General features: G+C 34.0%; 1 protein-coding gene across 9 annotated transcripts in view; it reads right to left on the reverse strand.

Annotated features, from left to right (window-relative positions):
- SNTG1 (syntrophin gamma 1) overlaps nt 1-20,539 on the reverse strand; it is a 325,021-nt gene that overhangs the window by 29,298 nt on the left and 275,184 nt on the right. For all 9 annotated transcript variants that reach the window (XR_003993467.1, XR_003993462.1, XM_030499511.1 and 6 more), the window contains 2 exons: nt 9,317-9,469; nt 3,131-3,223 (listed from right to left, as the gene is read on the reverse strand). Coding sequence is in view for 7 of the 9 variants with exons in the window: in XM_030499511.1 (XP_030355371.1) it covers nt 3,131-3,223; nt 9,317-9,469 (246 nt within the window). In the remaining 2 variants the exon portion in view is untranslated. The remainder of the gene's footprint in view (nt 1-3,130; nt 3,224-9,316; nt 9,470-20,539) is intronic.

The raw sequence follows: 20,539 nt of genomic DNA on the forward strand, positions 1-20,539 counted from the left end.
GAAAAACAATTTAAATATTGAATTATTGCTTAAATATTGGAAGAGCTGAACAGCTGGTAAAATCATAAGCTGCAGAACTTGGCTTCACTCCATTTTATTAGTGAATATTCACCATTGAAAATAGTTCAGTCGATTCAGTAGTGATTAAGAAAGAAAACTTAAAATACCATGAGCACATTGTTATGTATAAAATAGAAACTGCCTGAAGATTTATTGAAGATCCTACTGCATCAAAATATAAGACAGGACTTCTCAGGTGTCCTCAGAAACTATTACGTGCACTTTGTGTTCTGAGAAACATGAGAATGTCGTAATTAAATAATTAGAAAAAGTATCTAATTATATTCATTAGATCTGTCCTCCAAGTACTTGTCCAAGGCCACCTTTGAATTCATTAAAAAATTTTGCATCTGCAGTGTTATTCTTGAGAATTGAGAGATGGACTGAATGAATTATCTGACATTGAACTAGTGAAGTCTATAGAACATGGCTTTCAGTTAAGCTTTAACCAAAAAGGACTGGTTGAATTTGGTATGAGTAGTGGCAAAATAATAGAAGTAAATGTGTACAAGAAAGACATGGACCTGCTAGAGCAGGTCCGGAGGAGGGCCATAAATATGATCAGAGAGGTGGAGCACCTCTCTTGTGAAGACAGGCTGAGAAGGTTGGGCTTGTTCAGCCTGGAGAAGACTCCAGGAATACCTTACTGCACACTTTCAGTACTTAAAGAGGGCTTACAAGAAAGACGGAGAGAGATTTTTTACCAAGGCCTACAATGACAGGATAAGGGGTAATGTTTTTAAACTAAAAGAGGATAGGTTTAAATTGGACATAAGGAAGAATATTTTTATGATGAGGGTGGTTAGATGGTGGAACAGGTTTCCCTGAGAAGTTGTGGATGGCCCATCATTGGAAGTGGAAATATAATAGTTTGTACTGAATTTTCAAATACTGATCGTAAAAATTCACGCAACTTATAAAAAATTAGATGTGGACTTTTTTCATGAACAATGTGATATTTTAAATAGCAGCTTTTTTTTTAATACTGAGTTTGTTAATTCATGTGATTGTTGTACACTCTTAATGCACAAATGTATATGTAAATAGTAATAGGACATAGGTAATTTAATTTAAAGTTTATTCATATTTTCCTTGTCCTGCAAACTGTTTTCCATTATTGTTTTCTCAGATTTTTCTTGGAAAACAGATTTTAAACTTCTACTTCATATGAACTCCTTCATTAAGTGGAGAAATAATACTATTACCTTACGTAACTAAACATGTCTAGTTTATGTTTCAGTTCATGTGCATATAGCAATATTGTTGAAGAACATGACTAGCATAGACATAACCTAAACCTGCCACCACCTTAATGAAGATATCTGAATAAATTTTTGGCTAAGAGAATCACAACCTTTACCTTTCTGTAAAACGATGGAGAGTAGGTAATGGTTTTCCTATTTATTTACTCATCAAAATGTGGTAGACACACAGAAGAATCTGTTTTATAAGTAATATTATTCACCAAGACGTTGTTTTCATAAATTTTTCTACAACTGGAAAGGCACAATGACTTATTTGAGAAAGCAAGACTGTAATATCTCTTCTAGAGCCTTTTTCTGGACATCTGCTGTACATATTCTAAGGACATACCAAAAGGGTACCGCACCCTTCAGCCATGGTAACATGTATGAAGGCAGTTGTGCTTGTGCTTTGTTATCTGAAATTTAATATATGCTTCCATTGCAGATAGTGGTTTTGAAATAGTCCAAAGAGCTTTGAAGGAGATAGATACAAATTACTTTTATGCAAAAATATTGCTGTAGTATTATTGGAAGGTGGGGAGAAACCTTCACATTTTTTTCTGAGACACTGCATTTTACTGTTTCACTGATCTTTTGTGTGATACCTCCTAATGAACAGTCATGTATTTCACTGAGGAATCATATTAGATTATTTGCTTAATGAAAATAAATATTTACAGACAAGTACTTGAATTTCAAATTTACCGCACCTTGTGCAAACAAGCAGTAAAATGGAGAAGGAAAAATTAAAGAGTTCTGATTAATGGAGTAATGTGGTGGGAAAGGTGGATTTAAGGTAAAGGATAGAAGCGTATTCTGGAAAGAAAAGGGCATTTTCAGCAATTGATGGTTAAAGAGAAGTGGAACTTAGAAAAAATATTTCATATTCACAGAAACACAGAAACACAGAATCACAGAATCACAGAATCACAGCCTGCTTGAGGCTAGAAGGGTCCACCAGGGCTGGTCTAGACCAACCTCCTCCTTCTCCAGCAGGGTCACCTAGGGCACATTACTCTGGATTGTGCTCAGATGGTTCTCAAATATCTTCAGGGAAAGAGACTCCAAAACCTCTCTGGGCAACCTATTCCAATGCTCAGTCAATGCTCTCCCATAACAGCAGTGTCAAGTAATAGCAATAAAGCTTGCTTACATGTTAGTACTTATTAGCAATTAGTGCAAATGCAAACATATGTAGGCTCCCAATGATTTTACTGAGATCTGGACTTGCATTAATATAACCTGGAAATTGATGATATATTACTCACTTGATATAGCAAACTATTTCATCAGTTGTACTGAGCTTTAAAAAATGTACTGATGATAAAAGCATGAGTCATAGACACCATGGCTGATTTCTCTTTTTACAGACACCTAAACAGAAATATGTAAAACATAAACTGCGAACTGCTGTAATAACACACACTCCTACCCATGAAAAAGGAGAAAAGAAAGGCAGGTTCTTTTTAAAGCTCACAGATCAGCTTGAAATCAAGATTATTTTCTCCCAAAACAAAGGATGCATCAGTGAAAGAAACCTAAAAATGAATCAGTCTGGGCTTTCAAGTGAAATTAAATAATAAAGGCTTGATGCTTGTTTCCAGTTGATATTGGTATTGACTTTTCAATAAAAGCACATAACAGAATACAACTTCTCGAATCATTTTAAAATCATCCCCATGTTTAAACTAAAACACAGAGATTTGACATGATATGATCTCTTGCAATAATAAAAATCAGTACATTTTGAGGATGTACTACTTATCCCACAATATAAAAAATAACAAGGAATAAAGATGTGATGGAAAAAAGACTTAGAACTTTACCTTTGTGGCAGCATCGAAACAGACAAAGCCCATGCTGAAGTCAATGGTGAGTCCCATAAGATGACTCTCCAAAACACAGGCATATGTCTTGCACTGTAAAAGAAAAATCAGAGAAGGTATTTGCCACAGAACACACTTCAAATTCTTTCCAGAACCAGTATTTCTGTTTCTTTATTCTAATGTTTACATAGCTCAAAATTATTATCAGAAACAAATTATTTGTGTATAAATAGATAAATTTATTGCCAATGTATTTCAAATCAAAGGATTTGATATCAGTGATTAAGTTTTCTAAGTTGTAAAAAGAGGCTTTGCTTCTATTAGGGAAAAAAATAAATCAGAATCAGAATAGCCTCTGTGGTTTACCAATGACAACAGGTAAAAGGGAAGTTTCATTATTTTTGAACTCTCTTATTTGTTTTGGTACCCAGTAATTTTCTCTAACATTAATATATGCCTTTTAGCTTTTTAAGAAGAAATAAATGCATTTGTAAAATATGTCTTTGGTATGCTCTTTATTTTGTTTTTGTGTTCTGCTAAACATCACTGAAAAAAGGTAGTATTTCATACAAGGTAGCAACTGATGTAATAATATGGAATACCTTTTCTGCTTCAGCTATTGGACCAATATATCTCAAAGGTTTCTATGAGAAACTCTGAAATTCTGAAAGAATTTCTCATTGTCTACTATGCATCTATTTTGTTCCATAACATACGTAACACTTCAACACATACTGTGAGACGTCTATTAGTGTCATTTCCAGGATGACTATTACTGTGCTGAAGGCTGACTTCAGGTATAAAACGACAAACTTTTACTTTTTCACCACAAAATACGTAAATGATAAAACATTTTTAAATCTGATGTAAATTCTTTAAAGAAGCCATTCTTGTTCTATAGAAATTTTACCCTCCAGATTAAATGAAACGTAGTTATATTCTTCAAATCCTGCTGTGGACACTAAATACGCAAAATGAGAACAAAGATTTCCATCATCTATAATGTGTCAACCAAAATATAAATTGTAAACATGGGGACAATGTAAGTTATTAAAATTTCAGTGTTACAAAAGTACAAATTACTATTTTTGGCATTTTGATTATTAAGGATAAATTATGTGCCTTTATCTGTGTATTCTTTAGGTGGGCTCTTTGAATTCTAACTGGTCTTTTCCCAGAACAGAAGAAGCTGAAAGGCTCATTAATAGCTTCTAAGAGTTGAAATAGACATTGTAATGAAGGAAAACGTAGAAGTTCATAGCTATATAGATTCTTTATTTTAAATTTGATGTTCTTACACTTCAATATGTATTTCTTTTCTGGAACTGAAATATTTGTGTGAATTGCTTTCATTGATCAAAACAGGTCTCAACAATGCAAATAGTTGTTGGTTAATCTTCGTGCACACACCCTGAAGCTCTAGATTCCAGGTTTCAAACATAGTGGTATCCATCACTGAAGCTCAAGGACACTTTCTGTTGGTTAGCAGTAGGGCAGAAGTGCAGCATTATAAGCCAGTCTATTAGCAAAGCATGTCCACTTATAACTCAGAAGTGAAACCAATCCATGACATGTGCCTTACAAGATGATTCTGCATTATTGCTGAGTAACCGTAAATCTTATGTTACTGTGTCATCCACCAAAGTTGTTCAAAAGCTATAACTGTCCATCAGTAAATGAAAGGGTCCCTGTTGCTGTTGTTGAGGTCGAATGCAGTGACTGATCTGTTCCTGTAGCTTCCAAAACTGAAAGAACTTCATGTCCTTCACTACATGTATGAAATCTTAATTCATAAAGAAGCATTTAGTCATTGTAACTATTAATAGATAAACCCCGCAAATTTTTAATTATGAAATTAATGATTCAGCTCTATGGCATTGCAGTCATACAGTATTTATATTAGCTGCAGCTATACAATAAAACTACTACGAATATGTAAACCAAACATAGAATTATAGAATAGTAAGGGTTGGAAAGGACCTTAAGATCATCTAGTTCCAACCCCCCTGCCATGGGCAGGGTTGTTAGAAAAGGAGAGGATATCGCCTTTGGCAACACCTCATTAGTAGAAAAAAGAGTGTAAGAAATATATTTTCACAGTGACTTATTACTTAATGATTTCCTGTATGCAAAAATCTTCAGGTTTTGCATGCAAAGCAAAAAATATACAGTTTTGTAGAATTATCCTGCTAACTTCCTACAAGACGTGAACTACATTTTTATTTGTAGATCTCGAGAATACCTAAACCAGACGAAAAGCCTTTACTGAGAATTAAAAATTGGCAAGGAGACAGTATATCAGATTTAAAATATGTATTGCCATCTTAACTCATCTAACCTCTCACCTCTACATTACAGGTCAACCTACAATGTGTACTGCAGCACCATGCTGAGCTTGCACAGCTACTTCTGCCTAAGCACAGCATCATGCCTGGGCTAATTAGCGTCACTGAGAAGTGAAGATTTATGAAAAACACGACATATCAGTCTTGTTTCAATGTTGCACTTAAAATCAACCTGCTTCCCAGACTGGAGGGTCTTTCTACAAAAGGCAGTCCACAGTCTGTGGAGAAATATCATCTAAGTCAGCTCAATGCGGTTATCAGTAGGAAAAAACTCCATTGTAATGCAGACCACCAGTAGTAGCTGATTCTTTATTTATTCTCTACTTATAAATAAGACCAGTCTATACCCTTGGACCATTTACTCCATGATGTTCAAAATAAATCAGAGAAGCAAAAACGTGACAAGAAGAAAAGGATTTCTGGACAGCAAGATTTTAGTTTCTTTGGGGAAGAATGTCCCTTGCTTTATGTATGTGTTGTGTGCACTTGCACGTGATTCTGGTCACAGATCAGAGTAGGAATGTGAACTTTCAGACACTTGTTAACTGCTGAGATTTTTCTCATTCTTCGTTTTCTTTAACTTGTCTTTCAATTCAGACATTTGGAGAAAACAAAAATACAGAAATTCTTCCGAAGAGACTTTAAAATTTCATATACATTTAACAAACACTTTAAATTATTAGAAGTGACTATTAGTAGTATATATACTGTGGATGTTTGGCTTTGGTTGCTGATTTGTTACACAGAGCATGAAAACCTTATCAGAACTGAAGCATTCCCATCCCCAAAAAAGCAGAAGCTCTTTCAGCACTGATTTCTTGTTCTTGCACAGAATACAGAATCTTAAATTGGGTGTATGAATAATTCAGTGGGTCAGACGGGGGCTGAAGGAAGCAACCCAAAGTTGTTCCTTAGATTCAACTCCCTCAATATACAGTTTAAATTATGGAAAGAATCTTTAAACCTAGTGTTTTAAACCTAGTGTAAAACTATCTCTGAAGCTAAGGGAAACCATACTATGGGTCCAAGATTTAATTCAGACTTTCAAACTCAGATTCAACTTCAATGGAGAGGAACACTGAAGTACTGTAATGCAAAGCAGCTTAAACAATAACCCTTATATTAGGGAAAAAACAACCACAGTGCAAACAAGCAGGAAAATTCATATGGAAGAGGTGAAAATTTTTGCATAAAGTAGCAGGAACACAAAGTGAACCTGACAATCATATATAACTGTACATCATTATGCAAGCTAGAATAATCTCAGGTACTTCATACAACAGTGTTGTGAAATAGTAAGGAAAAAGGAACTCCATTTCAAATACCTTTTTTTTTTTCTTTTAATAGGTAATTCTGACAAAGGGTTAGCATCTCTTACTTTAAACTAAAGACTGACTGTAACACACCACAATGGCAGCACTATAATATCATACTACATATTATTGCTGAATATTTCCAGCTTGACTATCTCTCCTTTAATATATTTATTTCTTAAAAAAAAAAAAAAAAAAAAACCACAACCAAACCAACACTCGCCTAATTTTTGTTTTACATATACCTTTGGCAGAAACTATGAATTAGGCTTAAATAGAATTTATTACATATTTATAGCATTTTAAAAATACTTTAATTTGCAATGTAGTCTTTAGAATTACATCTGAATAGGGTCCTAATTAACCTCTTGTGGAGGTTAATGCCAATTTATACTCGTTGACTAACTCTGTTATTATGTCTATGATTATGGAAGAGTATACAACACATTTGACTAATTTTAAATGGCAGTTTTAAACTGCAGTTACATTTTCAAAATTATATGATTTCATACTAAGAAAACCTGTACACAGCTGGATCATCATTCATGTGAAATATGAATATTCATATGAATATGAGTGTATATAACACAATTTTAGTAAAAACGTACAGTTGATACCTTGATTTTGAACCTGTCACCTTTTTTTTCTCACAGAGCAATGAAAGAACTTGTTGGAGATGAATTACACCACTCCCTAGTCAAACCAGATTTTATCTAAATCAGAAAATTTGTAGATGAAAGCAGTATCAGATTGCTGAAAGAAAAATTAAAAGGCCAAGACCAGTTATATTAAAATTTAATATTCCATTTTTCTTAAAAACTGAGATATAGAGAGGGAATAAAATAAAAAAGTGAAATCGTATATGTGAGTTCCACAATAATAATCTATCATGAGAAGCCCGTTTGATCACCTTCACAAATTTGCTATGATCAATCAGTCTCAGGAAATCATTACTTTGAGTTCATGATTGCCACTCTGAACATCAGTAGAGGGAAAAGAAGGGTGGAAAGGTTAAGATTAATCTGATGTTAAGATTATTAGGGAAATTCTTTTTGGAGACATAGGAGCAATTTTGAATAAATGCAATTCTAAAACCCAAGAAAAAAATGTAAACTAGGAATGCTAAAGAATGAAGCAATATTAGAGTAGAACAAATACGAAGTGGCTTCTAGGCTAAAAGTTATTCAAGAAAATTGTCACGTTCTTTTACTGATGGCACAGTAGTGCTTCTATAAACAATGTTACACTTACACAAGAAAGACAAAGCACCTCAAATATTTAGTAGCAGAGGACATAGTTTTGTGATTTTTATGCAGAAAACTACACTTACGTTTTTCAGCACAACAGAGTTGAAAAGGTATGAATAGCTCCTGTAAAAGGTAGCAGAGTGCATGAATTTAAAGAAAAAAGTTGAACCTGCTTCGATGTTCCTCCAACAAAAGTAATACTCATTAAAACTGACAGCAGTGTAATTTTGCCAAATGCATAATCATTAGTATATACTAATTCAGTCCACCTGCATGTGTTGGTTTATAGGTCAGAAAAAGGCTAACATATAACTAACTAACAATTTGTCTAAATAAAAAACTGTCAGTACTTGCATTCCCAGGAGATGTTGAAAATGAGTGCAGGGAAAGTGAGCATTAGCCAATACTTGCACAGCTAATAAGCTAATACAACTTTTGTAGATGTGTATACAGAATTACTCATGGCAACATCAACTAAAGCTATTCCAAGAACATGTATTTTTTATGATTAGAACATCAATATAACAACTAGGATGAGCTGAATTCTAATTCTGGTGGGTACTTTTTCTTTCTATTTTAAACAAAAAGAACCCCAACTATGACTTTTTTTGTTATGTGAAAAAACCAGTGTTATCTTTAAACACTCTGATACGTAATTTCACTATAAAAATTCACTAGTAATCTGTACATGAATGTCATCTATCTCTGCTCTGTCATCTGGCAATTGAGTAAATATACAAGAAACATAAGATGTGTGAAAAAAGAATAATGTACGCGAGGTACAATTTTGTTCTTTCTCGCATCCAGTAAGCACTCTTACCCAGTGTACTCTCATTCGTGATCATTACAAGGACAATTTAATTCCTGCAAGGTTCTCTTGCATTATCCAATAACTAATAAAATATCATGTTAGTATATAGCTAAACAGCTGTTTATGTCCCTGATCTATAGATTGTTTTTCTTTTTCTGTCAGTAAACGTTAATAAATAGTTAATAAAATAGTTAATAAATAGTTAATAAATAGTTAATAAAAAGTTAATAAAAAGTTAATAAAAACGTATCACCTTGTCATAATAACTCATTGATTATATTTGAGGTGATCTCTTCTGAATGCTAGCTTGCAAGTTTTCTAGGACAACAAAGAGTTTTTATGTAATTATGTACATAGAGCAATTTGAGAGCTGCAGGAGGTCAGAGGATTTCTTAAACTACACCATCATTTCATATAGACCTGATTTGTTAATGTTCCAAAAGGTAATTACCAGGACAGTTTGCTCTCACCTGTATACGTTCAACTTCTAAAAAAGTTGCTGTTTGGAAGGCTTTTTCCCATAGTGTAAGGTCAGGCTCTAGTTCCACAGAAAAGTAAAGATCTTCTCCAGATTCAGACTGAACACTGAAGCAATGTTTCCGCCGGTCCAGTAAATCACTGTCCTGATGAAAACCTGAAGTTATATAATCTGGCATACATCAATTAATATTTTTAATTGCAAACATATATGCCTTAGACCCAGCATTTTAAAAAAGTTTTTTAATGATATAATGATATATACACTGTAAAAACTACTGAGAACTGAGGAACTGAAAATTAGGGCTTTGGTCTAAACACTGACATTTCAATGAACTTAAACAGGACACCTATATTCAGAAAGGTAAAGAACAAGGTAGAAGAGCACCTTAAATTGTTCAAGTGAGCTCTCTGGAGCAGAGAACCAGGAACTTAAACTGACCAAGAATGGAAGTATTTAAAACAGGAATCTGTATGAAACTATTACTCTGAGGTAGGTAAATAGACAATGGTAGAGTAAGCACTACTTTTCTCTTTCTTCTCATTCAGTAGACATGTGACAGACCTGCTCAATAAGCCAGTACAGAATGCATTCACAAATGTTCCTGTTTCGAAACTGCTTTACAGTTTCTAGAAGAATCACCTATGGAGGCAATACACCCTCTCTCTGCAAACTCCATGATGAAACCAAATTGCTCAGATTTTAAGGTGACCAGTCACTATAAAATCTCTTTCCTTACTTCCATCAAGGCCTAAGCCTACTAGCTCTATAGCATTAACTTATGGATCAAAAAATCAGAATGAACATAGGCTGTTAGATCTTAAAAAAGCCATTTGAAAAAAATTGATATTCTCACAGATTTTTTTTCCAAGTGTACAGAGGGCTCTACAGTTTAAGCAGCTTGATGTAGCTAAACAATAGCCTGTGTCCAATGACAAATACTTTTGCTCTTTTTTTTCTGTTTTTTTTTTGCCTTTCCATGCCCACCTTTCCACTAAAACTAAAATGTCAATTCTGCTCACACTATTGACAGCATTCCAAAAAAGAGGTCATAATGTCTTGATTGTTGTTAAAGACACCTAAGCTCTAATGCGTACTCAGCCTCAAAGCACATAGAGCAGTACCACTGTGACAAATGTTTAATCTTGTGGTTTAATCTTGTGTAGCAACATAAAACGTATCATCTAGTGCGTGACTATACAAACCCCATCAGCAGGAACTGGATGAGCAAAAGTACTGACTGACCCTCACTCCTTCAGGGAAGAAAAGCTACTTTGCGTGGTGTAACAGCACTTCTTGTCTAACAGGTCTTAAGTGGGGTCTTAAACTCATTACACCTCCAGAGCTACACCTGACTGAATGGGCCTGTTGGTCCATAACTCAATGGACTATCCAGAGTGGAGTCTGTGTGTAAGGTAAGTATCTTTCCCAAGGAATGTTTTAGTTCTTCATGGCTACAACCTCAGAACAAATTAAAAACACTTTTAACTCATCTTCACCTATTCTTGACAACAGTCAGTAAAGAACAATTAATTATCACTAATGCAAACTCTTAAGCCTTATTTGAAACAAGACTACAGCACTATGTGGGATCACAGGAATCACTGCCATTAAAGCAATTGAAGTAATATCCTGTTTTCAAATGGGAGCAACTTTAGTGCAGTGCTTGATTCCAGAATCCATATTTCTTTGGCTGGGCAAAGTTAAGGTTTGGTGTTTTTAAATAACATTGTTAGACTTTCCCATTCTTACAGGCTTTTTTCCTATTGAGAAGAATATGCTGGCTATGAAAAAGGGATGAGTTCTTGTGTAGACTCTGAAAAATTAAATGTTAAAAGTTTTAGTGAGATTGATCTCTGTTAAAATATGTTTGAAAAATATAACAATCTCAAAAAAAAAACAAGAAAAGTTTTTGAAGTGATTAAATAAAAGCTTGTGCATTTTATTATCAACGTTGCTAGCAATAATTGTATTAGATTTTACTAAGCATTACATCAAACCTAGCGGATGAAAAAAGAGAGAAGTGATAAATGGGATCTACAACATTAATCCTTGGTTTTGCTATTTATGATAAATGAGAACATTGTTTTAGAAAGGATCTAATCAATACTGGGTAGCATTTTACTTCAGTAGTTTACATCTAAAAATTTTATAATATTTCACCTACCGCATCGTATTGTGACACACACATAATGTACTCATTTATTATTGGAATTTACATTTTGTGAAGTTCTTGTTCGGAATGAAAAACAATTCATCAATTCCACAGAAATAATAATTTTCCACAGAAAAATAATCTCCTTTTTTTTTTTTTTTTTTTTATTTTTATTTTTATTGACTAGTTCTAATGTAAGTATTAGTGATTTTGGTATCAATGACTATGGATAAATCCACTGTAAGAAAAGTTCAGTCAGATATATTTAAATGTTGTACTTTAATAAAAAAACCCCCAAAAGCTGACATACACATGAGGTATTCCTTTCTTTCTTACTGGTATTTCCTTCTACTTGCAAAAATAAATAGGTGCAAGGTTCCATTTAGTACTGCTTCTGCTCCTTCTTGGTGCAAGATTTTTCTTTAGTTTTTCATTTGTTCTCAGGCATGTAAAAAGTGAAATCTGTATTCCAAATTTATAGACCTTACCATGTTTCTATTTGTACAGTGGATAACTGCAGGAAACAATGCATAGGCAAAGTTAAAAGGAATCCAACTGAGAATTGTCCAAAAGTCTCTGCATATTTAAGATGAACTTGTCAGGAGTCTCAAAACCAGGTATGGATTAAGCAGGAATCTTCATTAACTTTTAACACGATTATTTAATCTAAAACATAAAATGTTAGTCTACCTTTTTAAGAATCTGCTAACACCCTCTATTTTTATAATCACTTACTAGCCAATGATGAACATGAGCCAATAACATGTTGATTTTTTAAGAACTCTTTCATACTTTAATGATTAGGTATACCATTTACCCCTGATGTTCTCGATGTGAAGATTCTCTGAACAGTCACAAAACTTGTAGCAGTATGCTAATTCCCTACTGGAAGTAGTCCTGCTGAAGGATGGGCTGTGAGGAAAGTCCTTGGTTTACACCCAGCTTCAGGGTAATCCACAGTCTCTGCTGACGGGATGGTATGACTCCTGCTTGTCTAATTAATAATGATGTCCATGTTAAGTTAGAGTAATAAATCTGTCTAAGAGAACAAAGCATGGCTCATTAGGCAGGTCCTTTCAAATTAAGGCAGAATGCTTCTTTATCACTAAATAGTGACATTGCCTTCTCTTCTGCAGAAGTAATCTTTACCCTTTTGAAAGCCTGCCCTCTCCAGAAGCAGTAGTGCTCCTTTTCAATTACTTGTGTATTTCCATTTTATGTATGATGAATGCACTCATATTTTGGCTATTATTTAAAAGCACTAAGATGCAACTTTTACTATAGTCAGCAAGAGTTGAGTTGTACTACAAAGGTCTGTGCAATAGGAAACAAAGCTAAATCTACCAGTTTCATAATCATAGCATGACTTTTACCCAGGATGTGCTCAAGAACTGTCTGGAAACCGGCTTATCTGTAAAGTTATATGTAATATAAAAACTAATTCGGTGATGGAACTGTAAATATTAGTGAACCTGGAGAGCAGTTTTTGACATGAACAACAATGCGTGTAAGATGTTCAAAACCATCCTAATCAGAATTGCATTCCTAAATGGAAAAAATAGACCTTGACTTTTGTGACAATTTTATTTCAGCTGTTAAAATGAGGTAAATATTCATGTTTGTGATATAAATTACAGTTATTTTTAATAATACACAGGTAAGAAAACAAACAAAACCTGTTTTCTTTTTTGACTAGTTTAGACAGTCCTGCAAAAAGAAATCCACCTTATCATAACCAAAGTTCAAACCTAGCACCTAAATTCTCTGAAGATAAAAAGCATTGTCCTATCAGTTCAAGAGTCCAACAACTCCAAGGCAGCTGTAAAAACTAATCACATCGTGCCTTTACACTTGCTGACATCAGTGCCTTGATTATTTTACTGTTTGTGTATCCTTTCATTTACCAGCTCCCTCTACATAAACATGTGTCCTTCTTTCTGAAGAATTCTAATGATCTACTTCTTTATCCAAAACTTTGGGAACACTTTTCTTTAGCATTGCCATTAGTTGCTATGGAGATGGTTCTAATAGCATTTACAGGCAGCAGGGAACAGATTCACTCCAGAGTGAAAAAAAGATACTGTGTCTCCAACACATCCTCACTAATCAAGTAAAAAAGAAAAAATGACCCATGCAGGCATGCACGTGTTTGTAAATTTCTCATCTTATGCAGATTCTTCTCAATTTTGATATTAAAAGAAACATAAAAAAATGTTGAAATTGTGCATATGTGGGTGTATATATATGTATCTGTGCATTTAAATAAACACAGAATGCCAGCTAAGCTAAAACTGGAGAGAATATTATTCAATGTGCAAATTTCATGAAAATACATTTTCTCAAGGGGAAAAAATAATTATAATTACAGGATAAAAGGATAAATTTCAGTTTCATTAAATTTACATTAGAAAGATCTGTCTGACTGCTTGAGAGAAATATAAATGTTCATCCCCTCTAACCTATTAGGTACAGGAGTGAGCTTGAATTACTTTCCTATCCTGCCTGAATAGGAAAATTAAATAGCTATTCTGCCTGATTAAAAGTTGATGCAGTCTCAAAGAATCGCATCTGAACCAGAACAAGAGTCTGAATGCAAGTTTCTCCTGAGCTAGTGCCATAGTCGTGATATTTCTTAATGACCTCCACTCAGAAATGTGTTTATTTTAATGCCAGAAGAGGAAAATGTTCATGATTTTCATAAAACAGACTAATACTTTGGGGAAAGAAATTATTTTGATACCTTCCAGAGAAGTACTGGTGGTTATTTTCTGCTAAGAAGAAATCAGAGACTAATGTAATTACAAACAGAGATTAAAAAGTGTGTTCATCATTTCTCTGGAGAGTTATTAAAGTTTTGCACCTCTCCAAACTTTGAGGCATTATTTGTTGGAAATTAAGTTTAAGAACAGATCTCAGAAAAGTAAACATAATGCTAACAGATAGTAATGGTACAGAGCGATTCTATCTTTTCATTCTGAGCTCTACTTTACAACTTTCTCAGATTTAAATAATGATAGCTGAGGTTTTTTTTCTATGTTATTTTCCTGCTTGAGGATATTTTTTTTATTTTCACTATTTTTTTTTTATTTTAACTATAAAGTTAAAACAGCTGAATCAGTTCTGTGAAATAAATTAGGAAAAGGAATGAAATTGTTTTGTCCATGTTAAAAAAAAGGAACCAAACCGACAAGCAGAACCACTCCTGAAACAGCTTTTTGGATGGGAGTAAACTTTTGCTGCCCTTGAAAAAAAAATACAAGTTAAGATCTACTAAAAAATGTAGATGTTCTTGGCAAAATTCAACTGATACCATTTTGAACTTTTAATCCTGAACATGCTCCAACCCCATTGCGTAAGAGAAGAACCTTCCCTACTTTTCCCAGCTGTTAGGGAATGTTATGCTAGCCATGGGAAATGAGAACAAGATACACTATTTCTCCTTCAAGAGGCTATGTTCCTCTTCAAGAAGAAAAAAAAAGGATCTCACTCAAAACCAGAAGTTAGCAGACATATTATGTGGAAGAAAAGTTCTTGTAATTGTCACATGGTGAAGTTTTTGTGGGGTTTTGTTTTCATCTTTAGATGCATTTGCTTTAAAGGTAGGAAAAGGGCTTTTAAAGGTCATTTTCATGGAGGACACAACTATTGGAAGGATAAGAATTAAATCTGATAAAAAAAAGGCTGTAAGATTACTCACCAAATTGATTATTCATTATAACAAAAGCATTACTTACTTGAACAGAATTCCTTACTCAAAGAGCTTGTCAATACATTATGGCAGGCTAAGAACAGATTAGTGTAGCAAAGTGAAAGCATTTCTGTTGGATATCAATATGTCAGTGAATTTGTATCAGCAACTGTGTAAAAAATGATACTTTACATGTACTTCGTGGTAGTGCTCTGAAAAAAATTCAAAAGTGCCTATGGAAAAGATCCTACCATAAAACAAGATAAAAAATTGTTAGCAAATTAATATTTCTGTATTCAGTGTCGGTCTGGCTGTTGAGAGTAAGTACTATGTAGACCTCCACTGTGAAGAGAATACACCAACGTAAATTTTAAATAGTTTTTCCTGAGTTTAGATCATATAAGGAATGGGCCACAGATACAGTGGAAAAAATATAATGTGATCACTGTTGCATGAAAGCCTATAGTCCTAAATTCTTTATGCAATGAAACTGCAACAACTTATGCTAAATTTAATTATTGCAATAGTCGGAAAGACAGGAAAAAACCTCAAATAACTAATGAATGTGACCAAAAAATAACAGCAAGTTGATAAATTAGAGAAAAATGTTACACAAAAATCTACCCAAATTGATGTATCAATACATACCAGTGGGTAATATATAGAAATAAGGCATCACTCCAATCTTGAGAAATGCCCTGATTAGACTAAGTCAATGAATGGAAGCCTCAAACTTTGGATAACTATTTAACATCTGGGATGTAAGAAATATATTTGTCCTTCCCGAGTACCCTCATTCAGTATTTATATTTCACACCTTATTTCTGTTTGTTTTCATCATGCCGTATGTTGAAAGTTGAATTTGGTTTTGCCATTCAATGATGTTGCAACACCACTGTCGGTCTCAGAACTAGACAGGCAGCAAAAAGCAATTTCTTAGAAGAAGGAAAATATGATGCCTTTAACCAACGGAGAGATTGCAGGAATCACTTAAACATACATTTTCTGTATCTGTTATTCTTTTTATTTTCCTCTTTGTGGTTTTTTTTTCTTATTTCTTCCAGGAAGCAGGATCAGACTCTGAGATTGGCAGGCCCAGCCCAGCTCAGCCCAGACTTGTTTTTACCCAAAAGGTGACAGTATATACTAATGTAATTGCATTAAAAAAAAAAGAAAAAAAAAGAAGTCCAAAAAGTGGAGGGTTTTGTTTACTTGTTTTTAAATAAAAAAGAAACACCTCTAAAGTTTAAGGGAAACAGGAAAAGCCTTGCTTAACAACTTTACATTTCAAATATTGTTTTTCCCTTCCTTTTCTGAATCAAATAAAAAGTTAAAAAGCCTTTATACAGTTGCAGTTGGCATGCATCTAGTAACACTGCGTTTTTGCCTTCAAAAAAGACTCTTGCATGCTGCTATAGAGTTGCAGGAACATAACACCTTTAACATACAGAGTGCATTACATTTATCCAAGTTAACACACCATGGATTAGGGACTCTATTACTACGTACATGCTGAAGAGAAATGAAATGACATTACATACAGAATCACAGATAACATGAATGATGAGGCCAGAGGTGCGGTCATCTATTGCTTATCTCTATGAAAGGTAGCTACACACCAGCTTACGCTTATAAAGATCCAGAGACAGAAATTTAATGGCCTCATCAGGATCTCTATTTTAGTACTGAACAACACTAGCACCCGAGAAGTTTTTCTTTATCGCGTAACTGAAGCCAGCTTAATGATGGTCTTAATACCAGCGGACATGGAGATAATTTAGGACTTTCACTATTTTTTTATGAGACAAATGTAAATCTGGTTAGAGTGGGAGTGGATCCTCTTTGCTTTGGAAATGTTAAATGTTCTTAAATTTAGAACAGGAAGGAAACCAAACTTCAGCTGCTTAGAATTGAAACACTAGACAGTTTAGCATTTTTCTCAAGAACTGGCATCCGGCTAAATACTGGTTGAAAATCTAGTTTTACCTGGATGCAGCATTAACCTATTCATAAAAGAGATTCATTACTTATGCCTCCTAAGCAGTTTTGAGCACATGTGAAGTACTTTAGTGGAATCCTATCAAGATGCAAGTCTCAGCCATTGAGCAAACTATATTAATAATAGACCTCAAAATATGCTCTATACCTTCACTTTATATGTTTATGTGTCTGTTGGGATTAATTTTAAAATTTATCTGAATATATAAACATTTTCAGAAGTTTCCCATGCTTTATATATCATTCTTTTCCCATACTTTGACTTACTGGTAATGGACAACAAAATTACAGGAAATCAAGTGGGAAAATTAACATTATTGCATTTGGGGATTTTACACACACTAGTGCTAAATAAGGAAGGAAACACATGTCTTCTGAGACACCAAGTTGGTCCTGATTAATATAGTAAGAAAATTGTAGCTGACTGATGTAAATGATACCAGCTACAAACATCAACGATTCACCATTCTGACATATTGCTGGCATAGCCTGCCTTTCACAATTATCCTCACATTTAATTTCAGAACTGATCTAATACTTGAATATGTTCATGGTTTACGCTAAATAAAGTGTGCTCTTTATTGTAAATCTCCAAATATTTTGCATGACACACCAAAGATAGAGGACAGGTGACTGAACAATAGAAAGCATTTTCTCACAATTAAAAGGAGATGCTGGGATGAAGCTGAAAAAAGTTAGTAACTCAAGCAAACAAAGCAAACTTGCTTGCAGAGAAGTGCAACCTTTTATATTATTTTTCATAATTTACCTGAAAAATCTAACAAATGTTTTTCTACCCCCCCATACAGAAAAATTGCTTAAATACTTATTTACCAATTTATGAAAGATACTTACATCTTGTTAAATTATACACTTACACATACATGCAGATGCACACACACTCCAAATATACACATTAAAACTGCATATCAAAAATATAAGAGGTACCAAAAAGACACATGCAGGACAAGGCCATTTGCCCATTTCTGAAGGTGGTGATTTAAGTAACTACTTTTTTGGAGTGTTGAAAATTTGAACAATCCTAACACTGGAATTAGTTGGCTCTTAATGAGGCTTTAGCCCTCAAAATAGAGGATAGGTTGAAACAAGTTTCTTCCAGAATAAATTAAAAATATTTATTCATAGTAAATTCTACCACCAATTCTGTTGAAAATGACTCATAGATGCATTTTAATGTCGGAAGTGGTATAGTTAGAGTATCTCGCCTTACAAATTGCCTAACATGGATTACAAATTTTCAATAAACATGCTAGTGCCACTGTCCCACTACCGTCAATTTGAATAAAACTGGTGGTAAAAAAAGAAAGTGGTTTAAAAGCTATCAACATCTCTTACCAGTATCTTCCACTGATTAATCATCAGAACTTGTACAGTTTCTAACTTCTTCCCAATTTGAACTTGCCTGACTTTGATTTCTACTTTTTCTTTCTACCAGTTTCTTTTTCAGGTTAAGGAGTTCTTCGTATCTTGTATTTTCTCTCTGTTAAAGTACTTCCACCCCATAATCAACAGACCTATTGAATTTTTAATTAATTACTTTGTATGCTTATCAATTTATGTATTTATCCCCCCAGGCCTTAAGTTATTTGCATCTCCATAAATGTTCCTGTTACCTCAAACATAGCCCACTGCTGTTTGCCATTATTTCACAATGAATAATTTAATCCTATATAATTAAAATGTGATTTTTGTACTCAGCCTGCTTTACTTACTTTGCATGTCAAAAAATACTATTTCAACACAAAAATCTTGACAATCAAGTGCTTTATACTTACAAATATATATTTTTACATCGTGGTATTTTAAAAACTTTTCTACAGAATCTTTCTTTATAATCCACTATTGTTTTGTTAATGTATAAATGTGGATGTCGGGGTTTGGGTGTTTTTTGTATGTTTTTACTATCTAAAATGGTAAATATTGAATTAGTGGTAATTAATACCTGTGAACAGGTATTTCTATCTTCCTGGATTTTTCTCTGCCCAATGACATGTGATTTTTGCCTTTGAAGCAGAAACAAAAAGTAATTTTATCTTCTCAATTTTCCTGAAAACAATGACATGAACTCTGTCTCTGCCATGGAAGAACAGGAAGTGCAGGAGAGGGAACACTCTGTGGTAGAAGAACTAAGGTTTCTATTCTTCATTTTTTCATTAGGTTTCGTGAACTATCATGCTATCTATCAATCTCTGAGGATATAATCGCTTCAAACCCTGTTAGCCTGCCCTTTTGCCATTCAACTCATTCTCTAAGGGAAACAGATTTACAGTGAAAGTACCATCTGAGGTACTATACAAGGGAAGAATTTTGAAGATTATCACAAGGCACCAGTGTAACTTTCTCTAAGTTGCCTCTGCTGCTGTAATATCCATAGGGCTTGTGTCTGGAAACACACACTGTTAAAATTGAGCCATTCATGATTCTGGAATAAAAGCTGAACAAAACCTTGAGTCTCTGCAGAGGTTCAGTGTAGTAGTAGTAGTAATGGGAACCTGTTTTTCTTGGGTTTACTTGCTTTTATATTTATTGAAACCAAGGTTAAGTCCTATAGTACCTGCTGTACAAAACTAGAATACGGTGAAGATTAATACTCCAATTTCAGAAGCTGTAATTTGATTGCAATGATTTTTCTACTTCCATTTTTTATTTACAGGTTATAGTCAGCTATAGAACCTGTTTGAAACATTTCAACACTTTATAAGCTTGACCATATTTACAGACAATAAAGGAATAATAGAATATGAATAATGTGATAAAGAAACATGGAAATTATATTCCTTTACCACTTAAAAAGGAATTGCCTCTCTGCTGGGACATCCTCTGTTAATACAAACTGAGAATGAAGGGTCTACACCTCTTCCCACCTTGGAGAGATGGATGATAAGAAATAAACAACATCTTTGTACCCCTTTCTGTGCTTCCACACAACAGTGCCAGGAAGGCATTTGTTCAAGTTTTACTGCTTTGTGGACTTATTCCTTGGCTGTAACTGACTTCTGCTACACAGCTGAAAAGAGAAAAAAATCCCTGCATTGGTATACAATAGGGGATAAAGGAGGGAGGGAAGAGAAAAATAGCTGAAAATGAGTGAATGAGAAGATTATCAATGCAGGAAGATGGTAGAAGAAATGAAAAGAAGAAGGACCTTTAAATTAGAGAAAACTCTATGGCAATGATTCACAAGGAAGAGTTGTCCTGGCTCCAATAGGCTTACTTCTCAGAGAAGAGGTAGCTTGGTGCTTACTGTTCTCCAGGCTCAAGGCCTGAAGTAACCAGAGGTTACCAGAAAAAAGTGAAAAAAAAGTGCATGTCACAACTGAGATTTTTCATCTCTCTCAAAGCCTGACTGCGCT

This window comes from Strigops habroptila, chromosome 1 (genome assembly GCF_004027225.2).
Source record: "Strigops habroptila isolate Jane chromosome 1, bStrHab1.2.pri, whole genome shotgun sequence".
Lineage (NCBI taxonomy): Eukaryota > Metazoa > Chordata > Aves > Psittaciformes > Psittacidae > Strigops > Strigops habroptila.